Raw genomic sequence first — 23,953 nt, 5'->3', positions numbered from 1 at the left:
TTGCAATAGGCTGAGCGTCTACTTGTATTTTTTTCGACTAATCCGGATTAAACTGTGAATAATCTCTACCGATATATTTTGTTACAGATATATACGCGCACAAGCCATTTAACTGCTACGAAAGTGTAAGTACTGACTCGTATTGAATGCAATATGATGCACTGCACCTTATTGTTGTTAAGTTATCGTTACTCGAACAAGGTAAACATCCTAGGCATATTCAGTAGGTAGCTGCACAATAATTGTGTAAGCGCACTGTAAAATAGTCGTCATTACCCAATAAGATGCATCTCGTTTATGTCGTGAGAGCCGAGCGGTTTCCCAATAGTCAGTTGAGCGCTCGCTCGGCGCAACGGTTTCCCAATAGAAAGTCTTCCCATACAGGAAGCGCCGAGCGCATTGCTACAGTCCGCACTGCACGTGCAACCGCCCTCCGCGGTGCAGCGTGCACGGGAGGGGCGGCGGGCGATGCACTTTCATGTCGGTGACGTCACACCGTACCTTTCGTCAGCGTCACGCCGTGCCCAGTAAGAGCCATTACGCAATCCGCGCGCAGCACTCGACTTTCCAATTTCGACAATGCTCCGTTGTGTAGCGCTTTCAAATTTTTATTTGTACCTTCTCCTGGCTTTTGGCGCTCTCTCAGTGTTTCACTCGCCACTGAAAAATGTACTAAATGTCGCGCGACTGCAGTGGCTATTGTGGGAACTTTCACTAATTGCTCAGATAGAAATTAAAACGATTTTTATCAGTTGTTACACAATATGCTTATAACATACCGGATAGTTGTACCTACCTAATGCTGGGTGTATCTACATGTAAGTGTTGTCAGTGAATGCTTCTATGCTTCACATATTCATTAATTAATTGCGTCAAATTCATCGATTTATACCGCATAAACACGCTAGAAAGGTGTTTTTTGAATGTACAAATCGTTATGAATTATGATGCTGTTGTCAACACCGCTGAGTCAGCGATTAAATACAAACGTAACATTCGCCAATTTGCCCCTCTCCCTTATGTACGTCACATTAATTCAGCGCTTACAGTAACCAACCCTATGTATTAATTCGTTCTGTACAACGACTGCCTATACATAAAAATGGTTTTCATATTTTTTGAAGTAATGAAACAATATAATGTAAATTATGTTCTAAATTACGTATATGAACTAATAAAAAAAAGTTGGAATAAGTATTTGAACGAACCAATTAAAATATCCATCTGTAAGAATTTGGAGTGCCGGTGAAATTTAAACGCAAAAGTAAATTGATTAGATGTGCCAGTTTATCATGATGCCGTCGAAATTATATAACAATTAAATATGTAGTTATAGATACACACGTATAAAGAATTTAACACACAGTAGAGTCGTACGGTAATAGGTGGCCAGATGAGGTGGGTTGGCTGAGGGGGCTTCCTCCTGCAATATCATTCCGATCCCTAATGCTTTATTTAAAGTTAGTTATACATCCGCAACAAATAAATGAATACTCATGGGTGCCGTGTGTCGTAACAGCGTTATCTCGTTCTCGATGTTTTTACTATATAAAGAAAGCTGAATTATTTTCTGTATTCACATAACTTTTACACGTCAGAAGATGGTAGTTAGGCGAAGTATGCACGAGGTAAATTTGAAACTATTTAACTAGTTGCAACAAGAGAAGTTTGAAAGTGGTGTGAGTTATGTAGTTTATAAAAAACACACACAATCGTTTAAAATTCAATATGCAAGTTTGCATACTTTAGAGTTACATGTTTTGAGACTACTTCGCAAGTAGTAAAAAAGTAAAAAAAAAATAATTCTTTTTCTAAACTAGTTTAATAGCTAGGCCATGAAGATTAATTATACAAACTAAACTCGTTCATCACATACATTCATCACATAAAATGGATTCAATACTTGGCCATAGCACATTCAAGCACATATTTAAATTGAAATTCAGTCAGCGAAGTCACCCAAAATAGTTGTAATTAGATAAGCTACGAATTCATTTATTTCTAGCCATGTTAGTAAAGATTTAAGGTGATGAATTAATTTTTCTAACATTTACGGCCCTTTTCAAACCTTCGTAATTTTTATATTATTAAAGTTGTCGTGATGAAAATTCTTGACAAGAAAGTTCAATAGTAACACAATACGTCTACCGTTTTAGAAACATGATTCCATGATATTTTCTCGATAGAAAAAAAATACAAAGTTATCATTGTTATTTTTTTTTAATCTCTGGCATCTTCAAAATAACAAATGTAAAGTTACGACTTTTTGGATATTAACTATAAAATATACAACCTATACGTCTACCGTGTTAGAATTTTGAAATATGCGATGGTTTTGAAATAAACAAGAAATACTTGAAATTAGCGCGCGACCAGCCAATATAGCGAGAGCCGCCCTGTACCTTCCTACCCCGATCGCTGCACGAGTCATTCCCGCTACGGCCGTCACACGGGGAACTTGTGTCGCTCGCGCAATCGTAAAAAAGGGTGACAACACGATAAGACAAAATGAGACAAATGGGGACAATAAAGAAAATAAGAAGAAGAAATATAAAGGTTGGAGGAAAAAGAATGCTTACAATTGGAACAAATTAATGAAATAAGTTGGTTTTATTTTAAATTTGATGATAATTGTATTATAGACGATGTTTGATATGTACCCCTGTTTTAAGTACATAACGAATGTGTAAGATTTTTTCATTTATAGCATAAATAATCTGTTCAGAAATCCGGAATCCAGAAGGAAAATAAACCCACTGATTGTTCACAATGTGAATCCACTCCTTCGTAAGTACCTTTATTCAGTCAAAAATGTATGTTATCAAAGCTCTACTGGTTTTATCGCATGATTCCATTTTTAGCAAAAAGCAACAAAGTGCAAAGAAATAAAAAATCATGGTGAACTTAGTGGAAGTATGGCGGACATAATATGGAACAGGAGCTCATTGGAGTAGTATTATATTTAAAAAAAAATACGAAATAATTTCAAGAATTACATTTCTTAGAAGGTGGTAGATAAGTATGTTGTATAAAGAATTTGATGATATTTATTTCATTTATACTTACTACACCTGTGCGGGAAATTGCTTAGTAATAAAACAGGTTTATATTCATATTTACATAGTAATGTGAGTTTTCATTTCGAAAAATTTTGTGTAAGTATATTAAATTGAGTTCCTGGGTGATCTGGAAACACAATTGGGCCCGGAATATGGCGCTGCAGTCACTCCTCCTAATGACATGAACCGATTTGGATGAATATTTGTGTGCACATTTCATTTTTGTGGGATGATTGGTTGATTCGCTTTCACATTAGCTAATATTATGTATTTTTGTTGTTAGAAAGTAAACTTAATTTAATGTTTATAATACATTATTATTGGTATAAATAAGCCAGTGTTCGTCTCACATTGCTGTACCTGCCTACCTACCCTACCAGGGCCTAACTTTGTTCTGGCTATTTTATTTTGATTATTTGTAATGAATAATTACAATTATAATAGAGTGCAAAAAATAAATACATGCGTCAATATATTTTGTGTTTTTTTTAAACAATTTTTTTATTTAAAAAAATATCATTCCGACCGCGGCTTTGCCCGCGTGGAATTAGATTATATCGTGAATCCTGTCTTATCCCACAGAAGTGTTCAGTTCGGATAAAAAGTATCCTATGTGTAAATCCAGGCAATTAGCTATATTTTATCAAAATTGGTAATGTAGTCTTGACGTGATTAAGTAACAACTAACAAAAAAATATACAAATTAACATCCAAAGTTTCGCATCAGTTTTACTGTATTAGTGATATCTTCTACTCTTGACTTTGACTGAGAAGAATTAGGGTTTATAACTTCTTTCAGAAATATTACCTTTCATTTCTGGGCATGACGTAATATCTACGTCAGCATCAAATTCTATCTAAATCCATCCAGTAGTCCGCGTTATTGAGTACCATTTCATTTTTTCAGAGTAACAATATTTTTTGTTATTTTAAAGATTATTTATAACCTGTATTATTTTGTAATAAAGTAAACATTACGAAATAATAATAATTATTAATAATGTCTAAGTAGTTGTTAAAAAGAAGATTATTTGTTTATAAGCAAGAAAATAAAACCAATAAATCAACAATTAAATATATGTATAAGAATATTATAACTGTATGACGACTCCATACATGTTTGTCCCGAGTCGGCCAGCGGCAGCGCGGCGAGTTAGCAAGAATGACTTCGCGCACACCCGCGTTCGCGATAGCGAGCTATTAGACTCCGCCCGCCAAGCAGTAGATTTTTTTTTGTGTATCGTCTTAATCTGGAAGTTACGTAATGACATCCTGTTGCGTTTCAATATTTAAATATTCTATCTGTGCTTTAAATTGACCAAAGGTTGGCATTACATTTTAATTTAATTAGCAAACATTACCTGTTCAAAAGTTGCTAGGAAGACACTTTTTCATAACCTAACAATTTATATGGAACACATATAGTTGTCTTTTCGACTAAGTTATCTTTTTTTTGCTTTTCGATAATATAAAAAGAGAAATTCCTTGTAAAAAACAAAGGTTCCGCGATATTTCTCTATACGTAATCAAAATAATGAAAAATGTGAAATAGCATTTATGAAAGCCGAACCATAGATAAATAATTTTGTAGATTTAAAAACAACACTGATATAACTACACACACTGATAATTTTATTTACCAAAATGCATGTGGTGCATCAAAAGCATCCAAAAAAATTGTTACAGATATGCGACCACCAACATTTGGAATTGTGAAAAGGGAAGTTTCGGGAATATAGATATCCGGTCCACGCAACATGAGAACTCTATCATTTCCAGCCCCGAATTTTTCGAATCCCACTAAATATTTTACCTTAAATAAATAATGATTCGATAAAACATTATTACTTTCACAATTATTTTCGTGCTTTTTGAAAGCCGTTAATGGTTGTCTTATACAGACGCGTGACAGCTGTGAATGTGGTGTCGTTATAGGGTTTTCACCAAGCTATGATAGGAGCTTTCTCACTTTGTGTAGAGCGCGAGACTGGCACTCAGCTCTCGCTGCCGAGATAAAGACTTAAAGTGTCGTTTAATTAGACAGAGTATAATGCATTCATTTTAGGTTAAAACGAGCTAAGTCAATTGACAACTAGAACGTACACTATTTTATGTTGCATTTTACCATAAACATAATGATAAAAACTTACCCAACGTTTAAAGGAAAACCAATCGTTTTCAGAGTACGAATTTTGAAATAAGCTTCGAATTTATTTCATATTTTCATTTACATATTATTAAAATAAATTTGAATTTATGCTAACCTAAAAACACTAATTAGAACTCACTACTCTTGCATTGCACGTTTTTAAAAGGGCTCGCGAGTTATTTCTGTAACTCTTCATACTATAAGTCCTATTCTCCAATATTTGTTTATATATCTGTCCAAGACCAAAGACCAAGGCTTTCTCCGTACAATTCCATCCACAATGAGCTAATATGTTGAAAAGGTGTCACTTATCGTAGCCATTATAACACAGCATACAATGTCAGTGATGCGGTTCTGAATAGACAATTGACCCGTGCTTATAGCGATCGCTATAGAAAGGAAAGGTCAACTGGAATAGTAAATGAGAAAGTTAATCGTGGAAAGTGCGCACAGCCAAATCAATAGCACTGTATGTCAATCTATCAGCATCCAACAAATTCAATTTCATTTATTAGGCCTAAATGGGTTAGGCAGTCTCCGATGTTATTCTGAATTAATCTTACCTCGGTTTAAACAATATGTCGTTGGAAAATAAATTCACGTGGTTTTGTGGATTAGAATAAATCTCTACAGACCCAAGAATAATTTAACTCATTAGTTCATTACCATACATATCACCAAATTGATTCATTCAAACGATGTTAAATTAACATCTCTCTCGTTTTCTTAACATTTTCATTTTTGTTTTGTTTAAATGAAAATGGCTTCAATACTCAGTTTGAAGAACTTTTTCTTAGGCTTCTCTCGAATGCCATGAAACCGCTCAGAAGGTCTAAATTCTGAATTCATATAAGTGTTGCGTCTTAATAAAGTTTGACCAAAATTTAATTAAAAAATAAGAGCTGAGATTAAAGAAAATTTACAATTTATAAGAACTTTCCAATTTATTTCGACTATTTTTTGAGATATTTTGTGTACTAACCTTTATTCTTGGTTTGTTTAATCTTTCGAAGCGCAAGCTAACTGTTTATTAAAACAATTTCCTCAAATCTCTTTGCCCCTTTTTGGCTCAGATTGTACTTAAAGATGTGTTTAGGTATAATCTGGATAATATTATGTATTACTGTTCATTTCATTTTAAAATCTAATTTTAAAGAAGATCTAAAAGACGTCGGATTAATAATGTTAGAATCTACTTACGTACGTAGACCTTGACCTAGACCTACTGAGGCACCTCAAAAAATAAACACCCATTTCATTTATCCCTAAGTATAACCTATTTACATTTTATTTTTAAATTTCTATAAGAAATATGACAAAGAATTATCCGGCCATGAATTTACTTCATTGATACTTAATCCCACTTCTAATACAATATCTCTATTTTTACGAATTTGATGAATTTATTATAATGTAATAAATAAAACATCACTACATAGTATAAAACAAAGTCGCTTTCCCTGTCCCTATGTCCCTATGTCCCTTTGTACGCTTAAATCTTTGAAACTACGCAACGGATTTTGATGCGGTTTTTTTTAATAGATAGAGTGATTCAAGAGGAAGGTTTATATGTATAAAACATCCATTAAATAGTGGAGAAGTACTGTTATTTTTGAGGTTTCTAATGTGATGTCGTAAAAAATTACATTTTTTCCGCCTAAATTGCAAACGCAGGCTGAACCCTACGAGTTTTATCAAAATAATGTACTAAGTATTATACACATTGAAAAGGTCTACAGAAAAGTCCGCGATGGTATATGTCTATCTCTTATGGATAACCCACAATAACTTTTTTTTGTCATTTACTTTTTACGACAAATAATGGCTAATTTTCGATGCGATTTTAACCAATACAGCATTAATCCTTAACCAATTAAATACCTTGAATACATTGTTCATTTAATATAGATCTATATGGCCCTTTACACCGTATGATTTAAGTGAATATTTTCGAAGATATTACAGATTTAAAAATTGCGGGACGTAGCGTTTGCAGCGCTACAGGCCGGCCGCCCGGCTATCTATTTTATACCCGTGCGAAGCCGGAGCGGGACGCTATGTTTTTATATACAACGTTCACAGTTTTTCTGTAGTGTATTTAGTATCAGCATTGCACCCGTGCGAAGCCGGGGCGGGTCGCTAGTTTATTATATAGAGATGTAAATAAAGATCGGAATAATAAGCACATTATTTGGGCTTTCACCAAATGAAAACAGAGAAGTCGAGTAGAGAAAGGGTCGTTAGTGCGCAGCTGTTCCGTGGGCGGGCGCCCTCGCTGGCTCGCGAGTCGCGCCTTCGCTCCGCTCTGCGAGGCGCGAGCTAACGTGCCGAGCGCTCGCCAACGGGCCTGCCACCGGTCGGCCAGAGTCGCAAGACTCGCAAGTCGCACACAACAATCAGTCGTCCGTCGCTCGTCGAGTGCGCTTTACGTCTGTCAGGCCACTGAGCGCGACGTGAAAACCATGTGGTGAAGTGAAACTGTCAAACGTGATACGCACTCGCACACTCAAGTTATTTCTATATAGTGGACGATATAACTTTTTTACAATTTCACCCCAGTGTTTCAGTGTTCTCGAAGTGCCACTTATTTGGAAAATTGGATTATACGAACGTATAATGGCCTTAGCTAGGTGAGCTATTTTGGTTGTTGAAGTCAACGCGGAACTAGTTTAATTTGACCATTTATACATCGAAGGATTTTTACTTTATTAGTTCTTTTTGAATTTATTTTGTCCTGTTAAAACAGGTCTTTATGCATGCGATTTACATTAAGATATCATTAATTCATCGCTGAAATTTGTTTTTAATATTGCGATCTCTTCGTATTATCAATTATTTACTATGGGACTTTACGCTTAGCTGGATCAATCTCCAAATTATACACATAAATGTTATTGCAAATAGCGAAAGTTACTAAGCCTCGCTCGCGTTTTAACTTTCTTTGTTGTGTAAGCTGATCGTCGGCAGGTAGAGGGAGCGACTTAGAAATCGAGTCACTTTTACAACAATTATTTTCTTTGAGAGACTATAAATTCCATCGTTTGTTTCGTCAGTTTCATATTTACCTTAATCTACGAAACGTCCCCTCGTCGTGGGTTAATGCGATGTCGATGTTTTCTCTTCATCCTCACCCTCGTCGGCAACAGTTACCCCAATGTAAACCCCACTGTCGCCTGTTCATACGTTACCGTTTCTACGAAATTATCTGTATATTTGTTTATATTCGTGACGGTGTTGGAGATACACAAAATGACCGTAAATTACCTAATTACAATAATTAGAATTCATTTGGTGAATGAAAAATAAATTTAGGCCTATCATTATATACCTACTTCAGCTTTATACGACAACATGTTAGTAAATTGACAATTATTTACATAAACATATTTATTTCAACATTGGTCTCTGAAGAATCATCTGTGCATTTTTTGTTTGTATTGAGAAATCGTATCGCTCTTGTTGGAGCAGGTAAAGAAGATACCCGAGCCGAACAAGACCACAATGCGAGCTTTGTGAACTTTTGGGTGCCTTTTTTATTTAACGTTTATAATGATATAAGGAATATACCTGCAATAAAGCATCCGTCCTTATAACATTTAGCTACACAAATAGTTATGTAACATTGACTTCCTCATTTTCATTTCCCATTCAACAAAAAGTTCTTGTATTTCACCTACATTCCAACTATTGAAGAAATTGAAATAACTTTCATTATTTTCTTTTCTTCTACAGATAATGATTTGCGATATAAAATGTTAATTGTCAGGTACAAAATTAAAGCAAGACATATTAATTATTATCGACTGCAAAGGCATATTACTACCAGTTGACTAAAGCAGGTAGTAAATATGTGAGTTTTCAATAAAGGTCGTCCTCTCCGTTCGCTTTATCCCTTGTCCTTAGCGCAGTGCATGCGTATTGTTATTGTATTTTTGTTATACTTGTGGTGGACATAAGATAAAGATTCGCAAGAATACATTTGTGCGGGGGTCGTTGTCCTTTCGCCTCAAAGGACTTTTCAAAAACGAAGGCGTGCTGTCATGACACGAGGCGAGGGGATGGATTTTTTTAATACTTTCTATATACATTCGATTACGTAGGGTGTGAAGACAGTATGAGTATAGCATTATCATATTATATTTTCTGTATCATCTTCTTTGAACCAGAGATGAGATTTCTGGTAATACTAAATCTGAATGAATTGACATTTAACAGCACATAAAGAAACATTAAAAAGTCCAAAATACAGAAAAAAGCTCAAAGAGAATGTGTTTTATAGGCATGGAAAAACAAAACGCACCATGCGCACGCACAAGCTCTTTAGAGGTTATTCAGTTCCACTCCATTCCTTGAGAATATTCTTACTTGAATTTAATTTATAAACATTTTCATATTATCTACCAAGTACAAAAGTTTGTTTGTGAAAGTATTATTGACACTTCAGATAACAAAGGGCGTAAAGGACGAAACGATTGGATAGCCCTTTGTTGGAATCCCACTTTTGAAGTTAAAGTCAATAATCAACGAAAACTATCCATAATCAATTTTCGTAACTAAGTTAACATACGTCACTATTTTTCCCACAAAGTTTTTTTTTCTTTCAATTAGACTGAGTTTTCTTGAATCTCATATATTCCAAAATAATAATTAGTCCTTTCCTTTTTACCATAGATAAATGAATGAATAGCAGTACAGCAATATCTTCAATTGCACGAAATAGATGGACATTTAAAGCTAAATCTAGAAAACAGGCCGCCTCTGTCTAATTTGATTGTGATCGAATAAGTTGGGCGAGGTTATTTCGCAAGAGTGTATCAATTTAGCAACCGAGGGCCCCGGTGCGCGCTCACAAAGCGAAAGATTGCGGCTCAGCCCGCTCCGTGCTCCTGTTTCACTCGCAGCGGAATGCGATAACTGAAGTAGGTTGTCGCCTGTCGGCTGTGGCGAAACAGTATTTTGGTTCCAATAATATTCACCACGCTTTCGACAACGTAAACGCTAATCGCATCAGCCGCTATAGGATACATATTTTATGAACGTACGGTACTCATATTATATAATCAAAACATGGACAATAAACAACATTCCTCGTCTCTGAAACTGACTGATGCATCACTAAAATGAATATCACTGTCCAGTTGACATACTGTCTACTGGAGGCGTAATTAAGATTTTCTTTCTGCTCATTATTTAATATCGTTGCCGTACTTCTTGTTATGAACGCTATAGTTATTCAATATGTATGTTTTATCATTATTCATTAGCCCCGAGCAAGATCGCGGCTATTGTGTTCTATATAAATCAAATAGCTAAAGAGTTTTATCAGGGAAGTCATATTTACGTGATTTGTGGGAGTAACTAAAATGAGCAATTTTGTGGGTGTTTTCAAATATTGTTGCATTTTTTTTAAATTAATGGAATCTAATCTGGTTATTTTTCTTTAGAAACTTTCGTTTACGAAAACTTCATAAATTAATGTATGTATACTTTTTAGGTAAAAGGATTGACACGCATAAGTCTTTTGGGCCAGTTAAACACACAATGTCGCAACGCAAAAGAACTCAGCACCGTTCACCCGAGCTGTCATTACTAAGCTGAAAGTGGCCCCGTAAAGTTATGACGAGACCGGGTCACGTTACGTTCTCTCGAATAGTGTTTTTGGTAGTTTAACTACATTACCGTCGTCACTGTTAGTCTAAAATTAATCCAGAGATAAAAAAGTCCCAAGTGTAGCATGACTCAACTATGTACTTGAATACACACTGTCTAGATTAGTATTGCCAATTAATATTTGACCCATTTTTTATACATGCTGTACCACGCCAAATAATAATAATCGATGATAAAGTAGTACCCGAATCTCGAGGCCTTCGCTCGTTTTACTGATGTGTTTGGGATCTGTGTCAGGGTCCTTCCCTTCTGTCCTACACCCTTCCCCACAACTCCCCCTCGACGAGCAGCCCCTGATTCAGTTGACCCGTAAAGTTTGAACATTTGTGTTTCACCTCCGTGAGTCTTATTAAATGATCGAGGTCACGTTTATCGCTCTCCTGCTTCAGCAATGGAAGCTCGCTTAAAATTTGAGAAAGTTTTAATAACCGAAAATTTGTCTTTAAGAAAATTGCTAATTAACATAATATTCGTGCCAATATATTATACAAATTTAAAATAATGAGATGCTTCAGGAAATATTGTTACCACGTGTTATTGGCTTTTGTCGGCTAGTGCTCGGCCTTTAAGTCACAACACCTTCACGTCGGTAGAAGGCATTGTAGATCCACGCCAATAGGAAGCGACACGGTCGCAGATCGCTATTGGGCTTAAGGCCACTTTCAATGCACCATCTTTTACCTTGTGCCCCTTATCGTACAATTTGACCCGAAATCGATGACACTGGATGTAAATCATTATGTCAGTACTTTTTCCAACACTCAATGTAAAAAGCATTTTATACAATAATACTTTCAATTATAAATATATTGTAACAATGAGCATATATAGATCAAAATAAAATGTGTTATATGAACCAAATCCGCCTTCATTATACCAATTTTTTTCAAATACTTTGCGCTACATAAGTAGGTCAAACGCGTTACGATGTCAAATTTGACCCCGTTTTCTGCCTATGAACAAACTTGGCAATTGTATCATCGTGATAATTTTTATGATATCTACAAATGCTAGCGATCGGTATAAGTTTTGTTCAATATTAAATCCCTTTTAGATTGCTAGTGATGTGCTAGATAATGTGTATAATGAATGTATTGTAAAGATGTGTAAAGAAGTGGAACAGGGACGTTAAATTCAAGGTCTAGGACGTAGCTGAACCAATATCAATACATTACACATAAACTTAAAATATTGAATTTTGCCTTGACAGATTATAGAAAAATATTGTATGAACTATGAATATTAATTTCATATTTTACAAGGTGCAAATGAAGTGACTAGTGAAACATATTTATTTACTGCCATGACATTAGTGCGGCCCTTCTGGTGCAAATTGTTGTGGTGAACGGTTGGTGAAGGACTACTTTCAGTCTCGCATCGATATTATAAATACATTATGAACTTTTTAAAAAATGCTGTTACCTACCAAAATTACTTTTAATAGGTATAAACATATTTCAAGGAGATGTGAGCTATATACAATTCATTATCACGCGGAAGTTGTTTCATATCAATAGATACCGAATCAGTAGTTTTCGCGAGGTTATTCATGAAATGACGGACAATTAGAACAACAACGTTTGAACTTGATTTAAATTGTTGATTTATAAGGTCCGTTCAAGAAAATTAAAGTCCGCGTCCTCTCCGCTATATGCGCGGCCTCAACCGAGTTTTGTAGATGCTTTCTCGATCGGCAAACCGGGTCGCGTTCTCGATGCCGCTGCTGTTGAGCTGACTACCTGTACCAGCTACAATCTTGACACGCACACTAAGGCGTATAGCCACGGAGCGATCGCAACACGCACCTACACATTTACTTCTGATGTGTCAGGGCTAGTAAATATTTTAATATCTGCGCCAGAACACTCAATAATAATGTCGTGGCCTTTATGTTTAACTTAGCCATTGTTTGTTTGCGTTAGTTTGTCTATGGTAACTATGTTATGGTATGCTTACATTAGAAATTAGGTTGCAAAGGTGTTGCTAAATATAGGTATTTAAATAAGTACATTATTTTGTATAGTGACTGTCTGCTTATGCAAAAGTATTGAAATTTATTTTATCAAAAAAGGCAATGGCCGTGGTTGTGGTTGAATAGTGGCATTAATAAGTGCAAGCGACACTGACGGGGCTCGTAAGCGTATGAGGAAGTAGGGTCACATTATTTGTATTAGGCAGAAGTCAAGGTTCTGCCAATCGTCGTAGTCCTCTCGTAAATTAGTGAAGTAATAATGTTCTAGGCCAAATGTATAAATTTAGATATTTCATGACCAAATTATTTAACATCCTTATCATATTTCCGCATTAACTTTTTATGTAACGCTGAAAAGGTTTAATGACAAATTTTAATTTATTTGTTTGCGTACTTGAAAGTAAGTATAACAATGTGGAGCACGGTTACTTATGACCGAGGTGGCACAGTTTCTCATTCGACTTTAAATCAATCCGTTCCAGTTAGATTAGTGCTTCTTTATTAAACGTGGCGTTACAAAACCATGGATGTGTTTGCTTTCCAATAGTCGTATTGCCAAATGTTGTCGGCTCGTTGCGTGCAATGTCAAGACTCTGTGAGTTGCGAGTTGTGCTTGTGTCGACTGTCGTGTTGGTCCGCGCCCGCCCACCGAGCGCGATACCAGCTCACGTCGTCTGGGGACGTTGCATAATCATCCGCGCAAACTTCTGCTCTTTGTATTTAAAACATGTCAAGTGACGACGTAATAATTTCAAAATAATTTATGTTCACAATTCGCACGCAGACATTTATTATTTCATTCCGGTGTCAAGAATTCTTGGCTCGTTTATGATTTTTAATTCGTTTATAGCTTCTATGATATCCTTGATAATTAATTATCACGGTACTTTTTTACTACTCGGCTATTTAAAATTTAAAGTTTTGGAAGCTTAATCATGATTTATCATGGGAAGTTGTCAATTTATATCATGAATGTGATTTTAAGGTATACTCCTAGAACAAAAACGTCCATCCAAAATATCCATGATCAGACGTGCGTGGCTCCACTGCTTATAAACGTCGCGTCGCTCAGTTTGTGAATTGGTTGTATGTCCTCGGCCTCGCTACACTTGCTTCCGCCTCGAAGCTTATCCTCGGTTAACGTTACTCAAGATTATATTTAAGCGCAGGCCTTTAATCTTTGTTTACTTATCAATTCACTAGGAACTAGGCTATTAATGTCTTTGAATTACTGTTAAATTAGGGTGGGTAAGCGTGCGTGCATCAACGACACAACTGAACCTACGAAGGCCGTGACGTCACACATTAACTGTCCATTATTAAGTCTGCGGATCCGCTGTTCCACTCCATGCGAGGTTAAACATTTTACATTCTAATAAATATTCAAGTATGCTCATTCAACGAGTTTGAATATTTTTCTCTGATTTGCTATGCGCCTTTCGTACGACAAAAATGAATTTATTTCAATAATAATTATTTATGGCCAGTTTAAATAATAACATATACCTATGAAATGATAATTGAACTACAGTGAGACTTAAAACTGTATTGCGTGTTCAACAGTCAACTGTATATATGGCATAAGGTATTATAGTAGTTGTATACATTTTAATCGAGAGAACAGAAAATGGAATATTTTGTTTTCCACGTTGTACATAATCTAAAGGCAATTGCTCAGTTCAAACAATTAAAAGCGCAACTGAATAGAAATTAGAGATCTAGATATATTTCTTTGTCACATATTGCACGGTTGGTTATTTTATTGGTTTTCTTGAGTAATAAATGAACAAACACTTTCTGAATCACACAAGCACGTTTCGTAAAACGTAGACAATGCTGCGACAATAGATAATAACCGATATAGCTACTATTGTAACCTTAACGTATTCATCACGCACATTAAACGAAAATATAATTTATGTTTGTATTAATTGTCACGTTTCTGATAAAAAATACTGATATAGCAGTAGAAAACATAGCAACAACTTTACAAAAGATGTTAATACTTTTCTGGTTATATTATATACCTTTTCCGTATTTATTTGAATCGTAGTTTAATAATAATTTATTTTATCACTCTATGACATCTGCTACTTTAAGCCCGTTAAAAAAAATCGCCCGGTAATTAATTATGGTTTCAATGTGGCAAAAAAAGAAGAGCATCAGCCGCGCCCGCGTCACCTGACGGTTAGCGACAAACGTCGCCCATAAGCGGGAAACCGGTCTGTTTGCAGCCTTCAAGGAAATTGTGTAACTCAATAGGATGCCTCGTTAGAGGAGGAAGAGCAAACTATACGTATATGTTATTGTTCTAATTGTGAATACCTCAAGTCAGTTCTTCGTGCTGATCTGCTCACTGCTGTGGTATAGGAACCGTCGATCCGTAGAGTTATTTTTTGTCATTTTTTATTCTTTTTTTATAATTATTTGTATTAAACTGTGTGTTTTATATGCTTATTATATTATGCATGAATCAAATTATGACTATGAATTTATTTTTAGAGTGTTGTGATAATCTTATTATATTTTTCTCACGTCATAATTTCTGAAATCCATACTTACAGCCTTCGAATTTGTATTGGTAGGAAATAAGAGTTCATAAAATGTGAAAATACACGCAAGTACCTTGGTTATGAAATTATGATATATGATAACATTTAAATGTAAAAGAATCACCTCTAGGTTAGGAACATATAAAAAGCTACCGAATCTAAGTTTACGATAATTTAAATGGCGCATAAGTATATTACTTTGTCATTGAGCGTCGATATATAACAATACGCGATTATAACACCGACAGACTTGGACGTGTCATTTAAACATAATGTGTATATATAACACACACACACACACACATGCGAGTCGCGGTCACCTTGCGCGTCCTCGCACATCTCGGACGAATAGAGGTGTTGGCCAGTTCCGCGTTAGATTGCTGTCAACACTCAATATTTTATACTATAGGATAATATTTACGTTAGCCAGCCTCGCTTTTATTATTCCCTCCTCCCTGGACCACCTCCCGGAAGCAAACGGAAACTCACTAGCTCCTCAAGTCGTATCCCACGTCAGCGGAATCAATGAAGATTTCAGAGGAATTGCAAGGTTACTTATAGTCGTAAATAAACCGTTTGTTATGTAATAGCTGGAGTTTTACAAATAAATACGCCAATACGCTGTTATTTCTTTTGAACAGAAGTGTGTTATATTTCAATGTCTCTACGTAGGTACGTATGAACAGTAATATGTGTTATTATATTAAATTCATACCCATTAGCAATCACGTACACGATATTACTTAAATTGTCTTTAACATTAAACAAAATGACGTATGTGGAAATTTATATTTTAATAAAAACTCTAAAGTTTATATATTATAGTTAAAAAGATAAAACGTGATATAGGTGCTGAGTAGCTGATTAATATTGAATTGAATATTTATTTTGTTTAGTGATTAATTATTAAAATGTTATAAGTAGTTACATAGTGTTAAAATCTTTAACTAATTACGTATCATTTCATTATTATAAATAACTAGGTTTCCGGCCGCGGCTTCGCCCGCGCAGTCAAAGAAAAACCCGCAAAGTTCCCGTTCCCGTGGGATTTCCGGGATTGCGTCATTTTCCTGGGATAAAAAGTAGCCTATGTCCTTTCTCGGGTATCAAAATACATATCTCCATACCAAATTTCATGAAAATTGGTTCAGTAGTTTAGGCGTGATTGAGTAACAGGCAGACAGACAGAGTTACTTTCGCATTTACAATATTAGTATGGAGTATGGATTTGCGTAAAATATCTAACCAGCATTCGGTTTATTTTGTATGTTGTAGGAGGTGTTACATCACTACATAGTATAAAACAAAGTCGTTTTCTCTATCCCTATGTCCCTTTGTATGCTTAAATCTAAACTACGCAACGGATTTTGATTCGGTTTTTTTTTAATAGATAGAGTGATTCAAGAGGAAGGTTATAGTTTTAAATTTATTAGGTTTTAGACAAAGCGGGCGAAGCCGTGGGCGGTAAGCTAGTATCTTATATTTTACTTTTTGCGCTCAGATAATATTTTATCGTATACACTTTAGAATGTCATATGCTATAAAGTGTTTTGTAAACATGTACTTATTATAAATGGACAATATTTTTGTATGCTCAAAATATTCTTCTACAGCTGTTATATTTCAAACTTATATGAAGTTATGTCTTCTAGTTGACGGAGACTCCGAATTAAATTTATAAAAAAACTAGCGGTCCGCCCCGGCTTCGCCCGTGGTACATATGAAAAATAGATGTTGGCCGATTCTCAGACTTACCCGATATGCACAGAAAATTTCATGAGAATCGGTCCACCCGTTTCGGAGGAGTATGCAGACTAACATTGTGACACGAGAATTTTATAAATAAGATATTGGAATTATTAATTATTTTTTGTACATAACGAATAGATTTGACATTGAGAAGTTATTGTTACAAATTGCCATGAATTGTGAGACTATGACGACCACGGTAGCCTTGAGGAAGTATTTACCTCGTGTATTTGGTCTTCCAATCGTCACACACATAAATAATTACATTATCTTTACACTTAATTATTGAGTTATTAATTTTATGACCGCTAAGTTCTTTACTCACAAATAATTAGCACATATATGTTTAGGTACAGTGTACAAACTTAAATATAATTTTCATGTCTAAATTCTTAAAATAATTTGTCTTTTTATTATTCGTATCTCGTACCCTCGAAGGTTTCAACGCTCTTTATAATAAATACAATTGCAATAAAAGTGCAATATCGCAGGACATCTTGGGTAAACAAACCGTCCTTCAAAGCAACTCAGTCGAGGACCCTATTGTCAGGTCGTCCTCAGGGCGTCTGACTCATAGCACGCAGTCGTCGTTAAGAGGGCATTGCTCACTTAGTTACTCCCGACCGTTTCACCCGTTGCGTTGCAACTTGCAACAACTTCGAAACAAAATCCAACACATTTTGAAGCCTTATTGTTCTACGCCCCACATTTATTGTCATTGTCTGGATACCTAAATCGTCGCTGTTAATTGAATTTATATTGTTCTCCATTTATGGTTTCCCATATTCGATACTTACTTGACGCCTGCTATAAATTATTTTTAAGGATTATGACGATGAATTTTAATTCTTAGTTTAAAGAAGTATTCGGTTATATTTAAATATAGAAAATATACTAGCAGGTCGGATGATATCTAAAATAAGATCACGGGAGACCAATGAAACGTACGACGAAGATTGCTCAAGATTTTACCGGTTGTTGACTTCACGCATCTTATTATTCTTACAAATAGCATATAAATGATACGTTCTGATTCAAATTAAGAGTATTTCTGCGTTCTGAATAATTTTATACGACTTCAAAAGGCTAAAGTATGTTAATTTAAAAAATGGCAAACAAACAGAAAAATCTGAAACAAAATAAAAGTTAGTCAAATCTATTCTGAATATGCCACTCATAAGTGTAATATTTTCTTCTACTACAATACAACCAACCAGTTATACATGTACATATTACAATTAAATGTAGTTGTAAGTTATTGCGTTTGAGAATTAGATCATACATAATACAATCAAGGCGTTTCGGTAGTTCAGCTATTGTTAATCATAATAAAGCGGTTAACTGAAACTGTATGTAGGTCGGTCGGGCCGCTCTATTTGTTACAGTGGCAAATTTGTTGGTCGACCTCGAACGGATCACTACGTGTGCCATATCTTATCAGTTTTAGTTGCTATGGAAAAATTGACCACCTGTGGAAACCTAAGTGCTTACTGAATATAGATATTCCGAGATTGATGCCTTGGATTCATTTTCTTACATGATTCATACCACCGTTTGAACAGCTTCTCTAGTCTTTGTACCAAACTTTATTGTTTAAATGCTTGGTGACTAATATGCACGCAACGTAACGTGTACTGGTTTGATTCTTCTTCATACTTTATTATGTCAATTATATTTGTGGAGCAGACCTTATTTCTGTCACTTCTCGGATCGTCACTTGGCTTTCTGGGTTAGGCCGATTAATGAAATTAATGTAGCCTACTTACGTTAGTGTCTTATTTAAGTTTCCCGGCTTGATCAGGGGTTTGTCAATTTGCTTGGAAGTTTATTTCATTGTTGTGTTTTTCTTTTTGTCCTTTACGAATGGGATTTTATTGTACTCTTCAGTCTGGTTGACCTCCATTATAACATTTGTTGTGGTTTCCGGTATGCCGTTATCGGATTGTCCTTTAAATGAATTTATTTATTTGGTTTTATGTAATAATTTTAAACGGCCTTCCATATACATATAAATGCGTTTGATATGTACAATATGTACATATCAAACATTATTTTTGGTAACACAATTTTGAGCACTGAGCAACCATTAAAATATAGCCCCTGATTATATTTTTTTTTATCGTTGTTAACCCTCTGTATACCGGTTTGGATGGTCTCTGGCAAATGCAACCGGTCGGCTGCGCCGTCGTGTCGCACACAATATGATTGCAGGATTTCGTATTCGCCCTGCGACTGGTCAGACACCACGCAGCTGCCGTAGCGCCTCGTTCGCTCGAACAAAGCCGCCGCACGCAACCTATGAACGGATGCAGTATGGTGATGAAACTGACACAGATTCTAACGCGTATTTGGTAATCGAAACCCCAGTTCGTGAAAGTCTCACAGGACGGCAGTTTCTCGCATTGTACGAGTCCTACTTTAATTCGACATCCAAACTTAACATGCTTTTTTAACAACGTTCAACCTTTTTTCGTGGTCAACTCACAAAGCGCCTGCGCTCAATGTGCATACTTTTTATGGCCCAGATTTAAAGTTAAGATGAGTTCGCTGATTGACACGTTATATTGTTGCTACATTATCCATAATGTGAATTTGCCTGTATTGCTAGTTGCTACTCGGTCACTAGGTCACTTCAGTAGTTAAAATAATTGTTACACTTACAAAAGGTCATACACATTTCATTAAATGATTAATCAAAACAACAATGATCTCGTTTTTTATTGCACATATTGTAATAAGGTTAATGCAACGCCCATAATGTAGTTTTGTAGTACCTACACATTATACTTCATTATCTTTCGTACTTTGTTATACATAGTATATATTATATATTTTTTACTTTTTGAATTGCCTAACAAAATATAAGCTACTAAGTTTAAATGGAATATTTGCGAATAGGATTTTTCATAAACCTTTTAATTATAGCTATTAAGTAGACCAGGGTTATTCATCAATGTCCTGACCTTAGCTGATTTTGATCGTCCTGCTTCATGTACGGAAAAAGAATACTGCTACAATTTGCACTTAAAAAGACCTCGCATCCTGACGGCCGAGGCGGTTGTCGCGGTTGCGACTTGTGGCCTACACCGTGCGCTTTCCGGTTTCCTCCCTCGGCAAAAAAACTTGCATTGAAAATAGAATAAAAACAAAGAAGCATAACAATAACGGAGGTCCCCTATAAATTGACTTTTCTTTTAATTTTATTTTTTATAACTGCATTGAAATTATAAAAGGGAATTTTTTGTTAATCATCAGCAGACAAACAGTTTGGTATAGAGCGTACAAAAATAATCCGCCGTGTTCTATGAGGGTTGAAATTTATTCAAAATACACTCAATTAGCTCCCATTACAAGTCCCAAGGTTGAATTGAAGGTTCTTTTCTTCCTGGCATTGAAAATTAAGACATAACTAGCTTTTCAGCAGTTCGTTATAAGAGTTGTTAGCCGCTTTCAGCAGCACACATGAATGCGATCGTTGTGTTTCCAGGCTCGCGTCGGGCAGTGAGTGCGGCGGTGGAGGGTCGGGCGGCGGCGCGCCCGCTCCACAGTCGGCGCGCGTGTCCTCGAACGGCGCCGGTGGTATGGCGGTGAGCCGTGTGCCCAGCCCGTTGCACGACGGGAACACGCCCGTCGCGGAGAACTGGTGTTTTACACAGGTACGGCCTACGCACTAATGCGATTCTACATTTCAAGCGCACAAGCACAAGCCAGAGATACTGGATACACTGACACGAACACGATCAAGACCCACACCAATACCATTCCTATTGCCTACATTATTTTGACCATCACTATTGTGATGGGCGTTGAAATGAATGACGTCACTACTCACTAGCATCGTATTTGGCCATGAATCATTGTTTCTTATCGGAATTTTAGAGCCACGTGCCCACGTCACACTTTCTGGAGCGTATTCGAGCGCATTCAAGAGTTATGGCACACATTTCAACGAAATGTCTGGAGCACAATTGTATTGCCAGGAAAATATATACCCTACGTTGCTAATATACCTATAATTACTATACACAAAAAACCCAAATGCCGCAGTAGATTTAAATCGATGGTAAGTCGAGTCGACTCGAGTCCCCTCAGGTTGAATATTAATAGAATGACGTGATTAGCTCGTAACTATCATACGATGACAACCACTTATATAGTTTATTTTAAAGCGTTTATTATTAAATAGTCCAGGAGGAATCGGCGCATGAGTACCGAAAACTATTCCACCTCAATTTTTTTACGTGATCCTCTTCAAATTGCCCTACTGATGATATAAATGCATGTTGCCATGGGGCAACCCGGTGCCATATTGTTTAAACCGAAATTGTTTAAACAATTGCAAGGAATTGTTATTTTTCAACCGGACAAATTTTTTTTATATTTTTTATCGAAATACCAATAAAAAAGGTCCAATTACTTTTCACGATAAAGTTAATATTTTCAAAGATATGAATTTTTTAAGGTTTGAAAAATCTCAAATTTGGGTACTTTCGACCCATGAAAAATATATTTAAAAAAAAAATAATATATAAGTAATATTTTTTTTTCAATTCTCTATACAATAGTTAATAATATTGTTAATAGAGATTTAAGAAAATTTCATTGTTTATATCTGTTTTTTAATTGTTAACTTCGCGCGCTCACAAGTACGCGCCGCTTACCTTTAAGTATCGCCGTCTCTCTCTTACTCATGCGCTGCATCGGCCTCTCTGTGTCTTGAATCATTATTTATCATTTATCTTAAAAACTATCAACTTTATCAAGATTTCTAAAGAGAGCAATCTTATTAATAATTAAATTGTCTACAATTTGTTTCTTATATATTTTTTTCTGAAATCAATTTTTTTAAAGTTATTTAAGCATAAATTGAAACATGTAATTAAAATTACTTTTTTGTCAGTTTATATTACTTTTTTGTTATTGAAACAGCAAGTAAGGTAAAAGACCCAGTTATATATCCATCTAAAAATGTTAATAACACACGAAATCACTGTAATGGGTGCAACAACATTTAACAATCTTAAGTCTTGAACGAAATAAAAAAGACTGAATAACGATGAATAAAAAACAAAAGAATGATCAGTTGAGAATCGACATGCACTAACTTGTATTTTTATTTTAAATGTTATATATAATCAATAATTTTGTCACAAGAACAAACAAACATCTTGCGGTTTAATACAAAGAGTAACCTTGAGAAAATAAAAAACAAAGAAAAGAATCTTTTTCTTACTTAGACACAATCATACACACACCATGATATATATTTATAAAATTAGTTTTTATTTTATTTTTTTTCAATTTATTTGAATGTTTTTTCTAAACATCCAAGTGCGTACCCAATATAATTTTATTATTTATAAATAATTGTGATTTCAAAAAATGTTCAAATACTATTATATCTTATTATTGTTGAGATAAATGCAAAAATTACTTATGATAATAACAAAAAAGTAATATAAACTGATAAAAAAGTAATTTTAATTACATGTTTCAATTTATGCTTAAATAACTTTAAAAAAATTGATTTCAGAAAAAAATATATAAGAAACAAATTGTAGACAATTTAATTATTAATAAGATTGCTCTCTTTAGAAATCTTGATAAAGTTGATAGTTTTTAAGATAAATGATAAATAATGATTCAAGACACAGAGAGGCCGATGCAGCGCATGAGTAAGAGAGAGACGGCGATACAGGTAAGCGGCGCGTACTTGTGAGCGCGCGAAGTTAACAATTAAAAAACAGATATAAACAATGAAATTTTCTTAAATCTCTATTAACAATATTATTAACTATTGTATAGAGAATTGAAAAAAAAATATTACTTATATATTATTTTTTTTTTAAATATATTTTTCATGGGTCGAAAGTACCCAAATTTGAGATTTTTCAAACCTTAAAAAATTCATATCTTTGAAAATATTAACTTTATCGTGAAAAGTAATTGGACCTTTTTTATTGGTATTTCGATAAAAAATATAAAAAAAAATTGTCCGGTTGAAAAATAACAATTCCTTGCAATTGTTTAAACAATTTCGGTTTAAACAATATGGCACCGGGTTGCCCCATGGCAACATGCATTTATATCATCAGTAGGGCAATTTGAAGAGGATCACGTAAAAAAATTGAGGTGGAATAGTTTTCGGTACTCATGCGCCGATTCCTCCTGGACTAAAAGTGATATTTTTTTTTATTATTAATAGGATTGTATCATCCACTGCTCTTTATGTGTGATACCGTTTCTAGAATAGGTAGGTACAAAGCATGACGAACGGAGTGGTCAATGACGCGCCAGTCGTAAAATGTTGACGATCCTATATACGGTTTGATGGTTGCGGAGTTACTACATCCCGATAACTTTGTTTATCGTACTTGTTATCTGTGATCTTGACGTTGCTCGCTAATCGTATTTACATGAAAACTAATGTTTCCTTGTTAGTTCGCGGCTTTGGCAAGTGGGTACACGTGTGAGATATTTCAATCGATGATGAATATAAGCATTCGCAATTTCCTTGTGCAACAAGCACTCATGGTTTTGTCCTCGGTTTATTATTATTGTTAATTGTATTTCGTTTAATGGAATCTTTTTAATAACTTTGATGATCAGTCATTAGTCTAATTAAATAATAATTTTATAAGACCGAAGTAATACATACTATAAATAAGCCCAGCTGATGTTAAGACCATTTAAGTTGATTTATTTGTTCTAGGCCTGACTAAAAAACACCGGGGGTACAAGGCCTGGCTGTTAACCCCTGCCGCCGAAGATGAACGGTGGCCACCGTTGGGTTTTAGTGGGT

General features: G+C 35.1%; 1 protein-coding gene and 1 long non-coding RNA gene across 5 annotated transcripts in view; one reads left to right on the top strand and one right to left on the bottom strand.

Moving 5' to 3' along the window:
* LOC149485087 (uncharacterized) overlaps positions 1–23,953 on the bottom strand; it is a 200,850-nt gene that overhangs the window by 55,955 nt on the left and 120,942 nt on the right. The gene's annotated exons all lie outside the window — the stretch shown is intronic.
* rdx (BTB/POZ and MATH domain-containing protein rdx) overlaps positions 1–23,953 on the top strand; it is a 42,914-nt gene that overhangs the window by 9,582 nt on the left and 9,379 nt on the right. Inside the window, exons 3-4 of one of the 4 annotated variants that reach the window (XM_089699832.1) lie at positions 88–125; positions 20,639–20,807. In XM_089699832.1, coding sequence (XP_089555958.1) covers positions 20,733–20,807 — 75 coding nt within the window. In that variant the 5' untranslated portion in view covers positions 88–125; positions 20,639–20,732. Of the gene's footprint in view, positions 1–87; positions 126–7,587; positions 7,839–20,638; positions 20,808–23,953 lie in introns of those variants that run through there. The other 3 variants (XM_089699831.1, XM_089699830.1, XM_089699833.1) reach the window with 3 other exon arrangements.

This window comes from Colias philodice, chromosome 10 (assembly GCF_061535455.1).
Source record: "Colias philodice isolate Cphi_HAF_F1 chromosome 10, ilColPhil1 Martin Lab GWU primary, whole genome shotgun sequence".
Lineage (NCBI taxonomy): Eukaryota > Metazoa > Arthropoda > Insecta > Lepidoptera > Pieridae > Colias > Colias philodice.
This window is presented reverse-complemented; position numbering and strand designations above follow the sequence as displayed.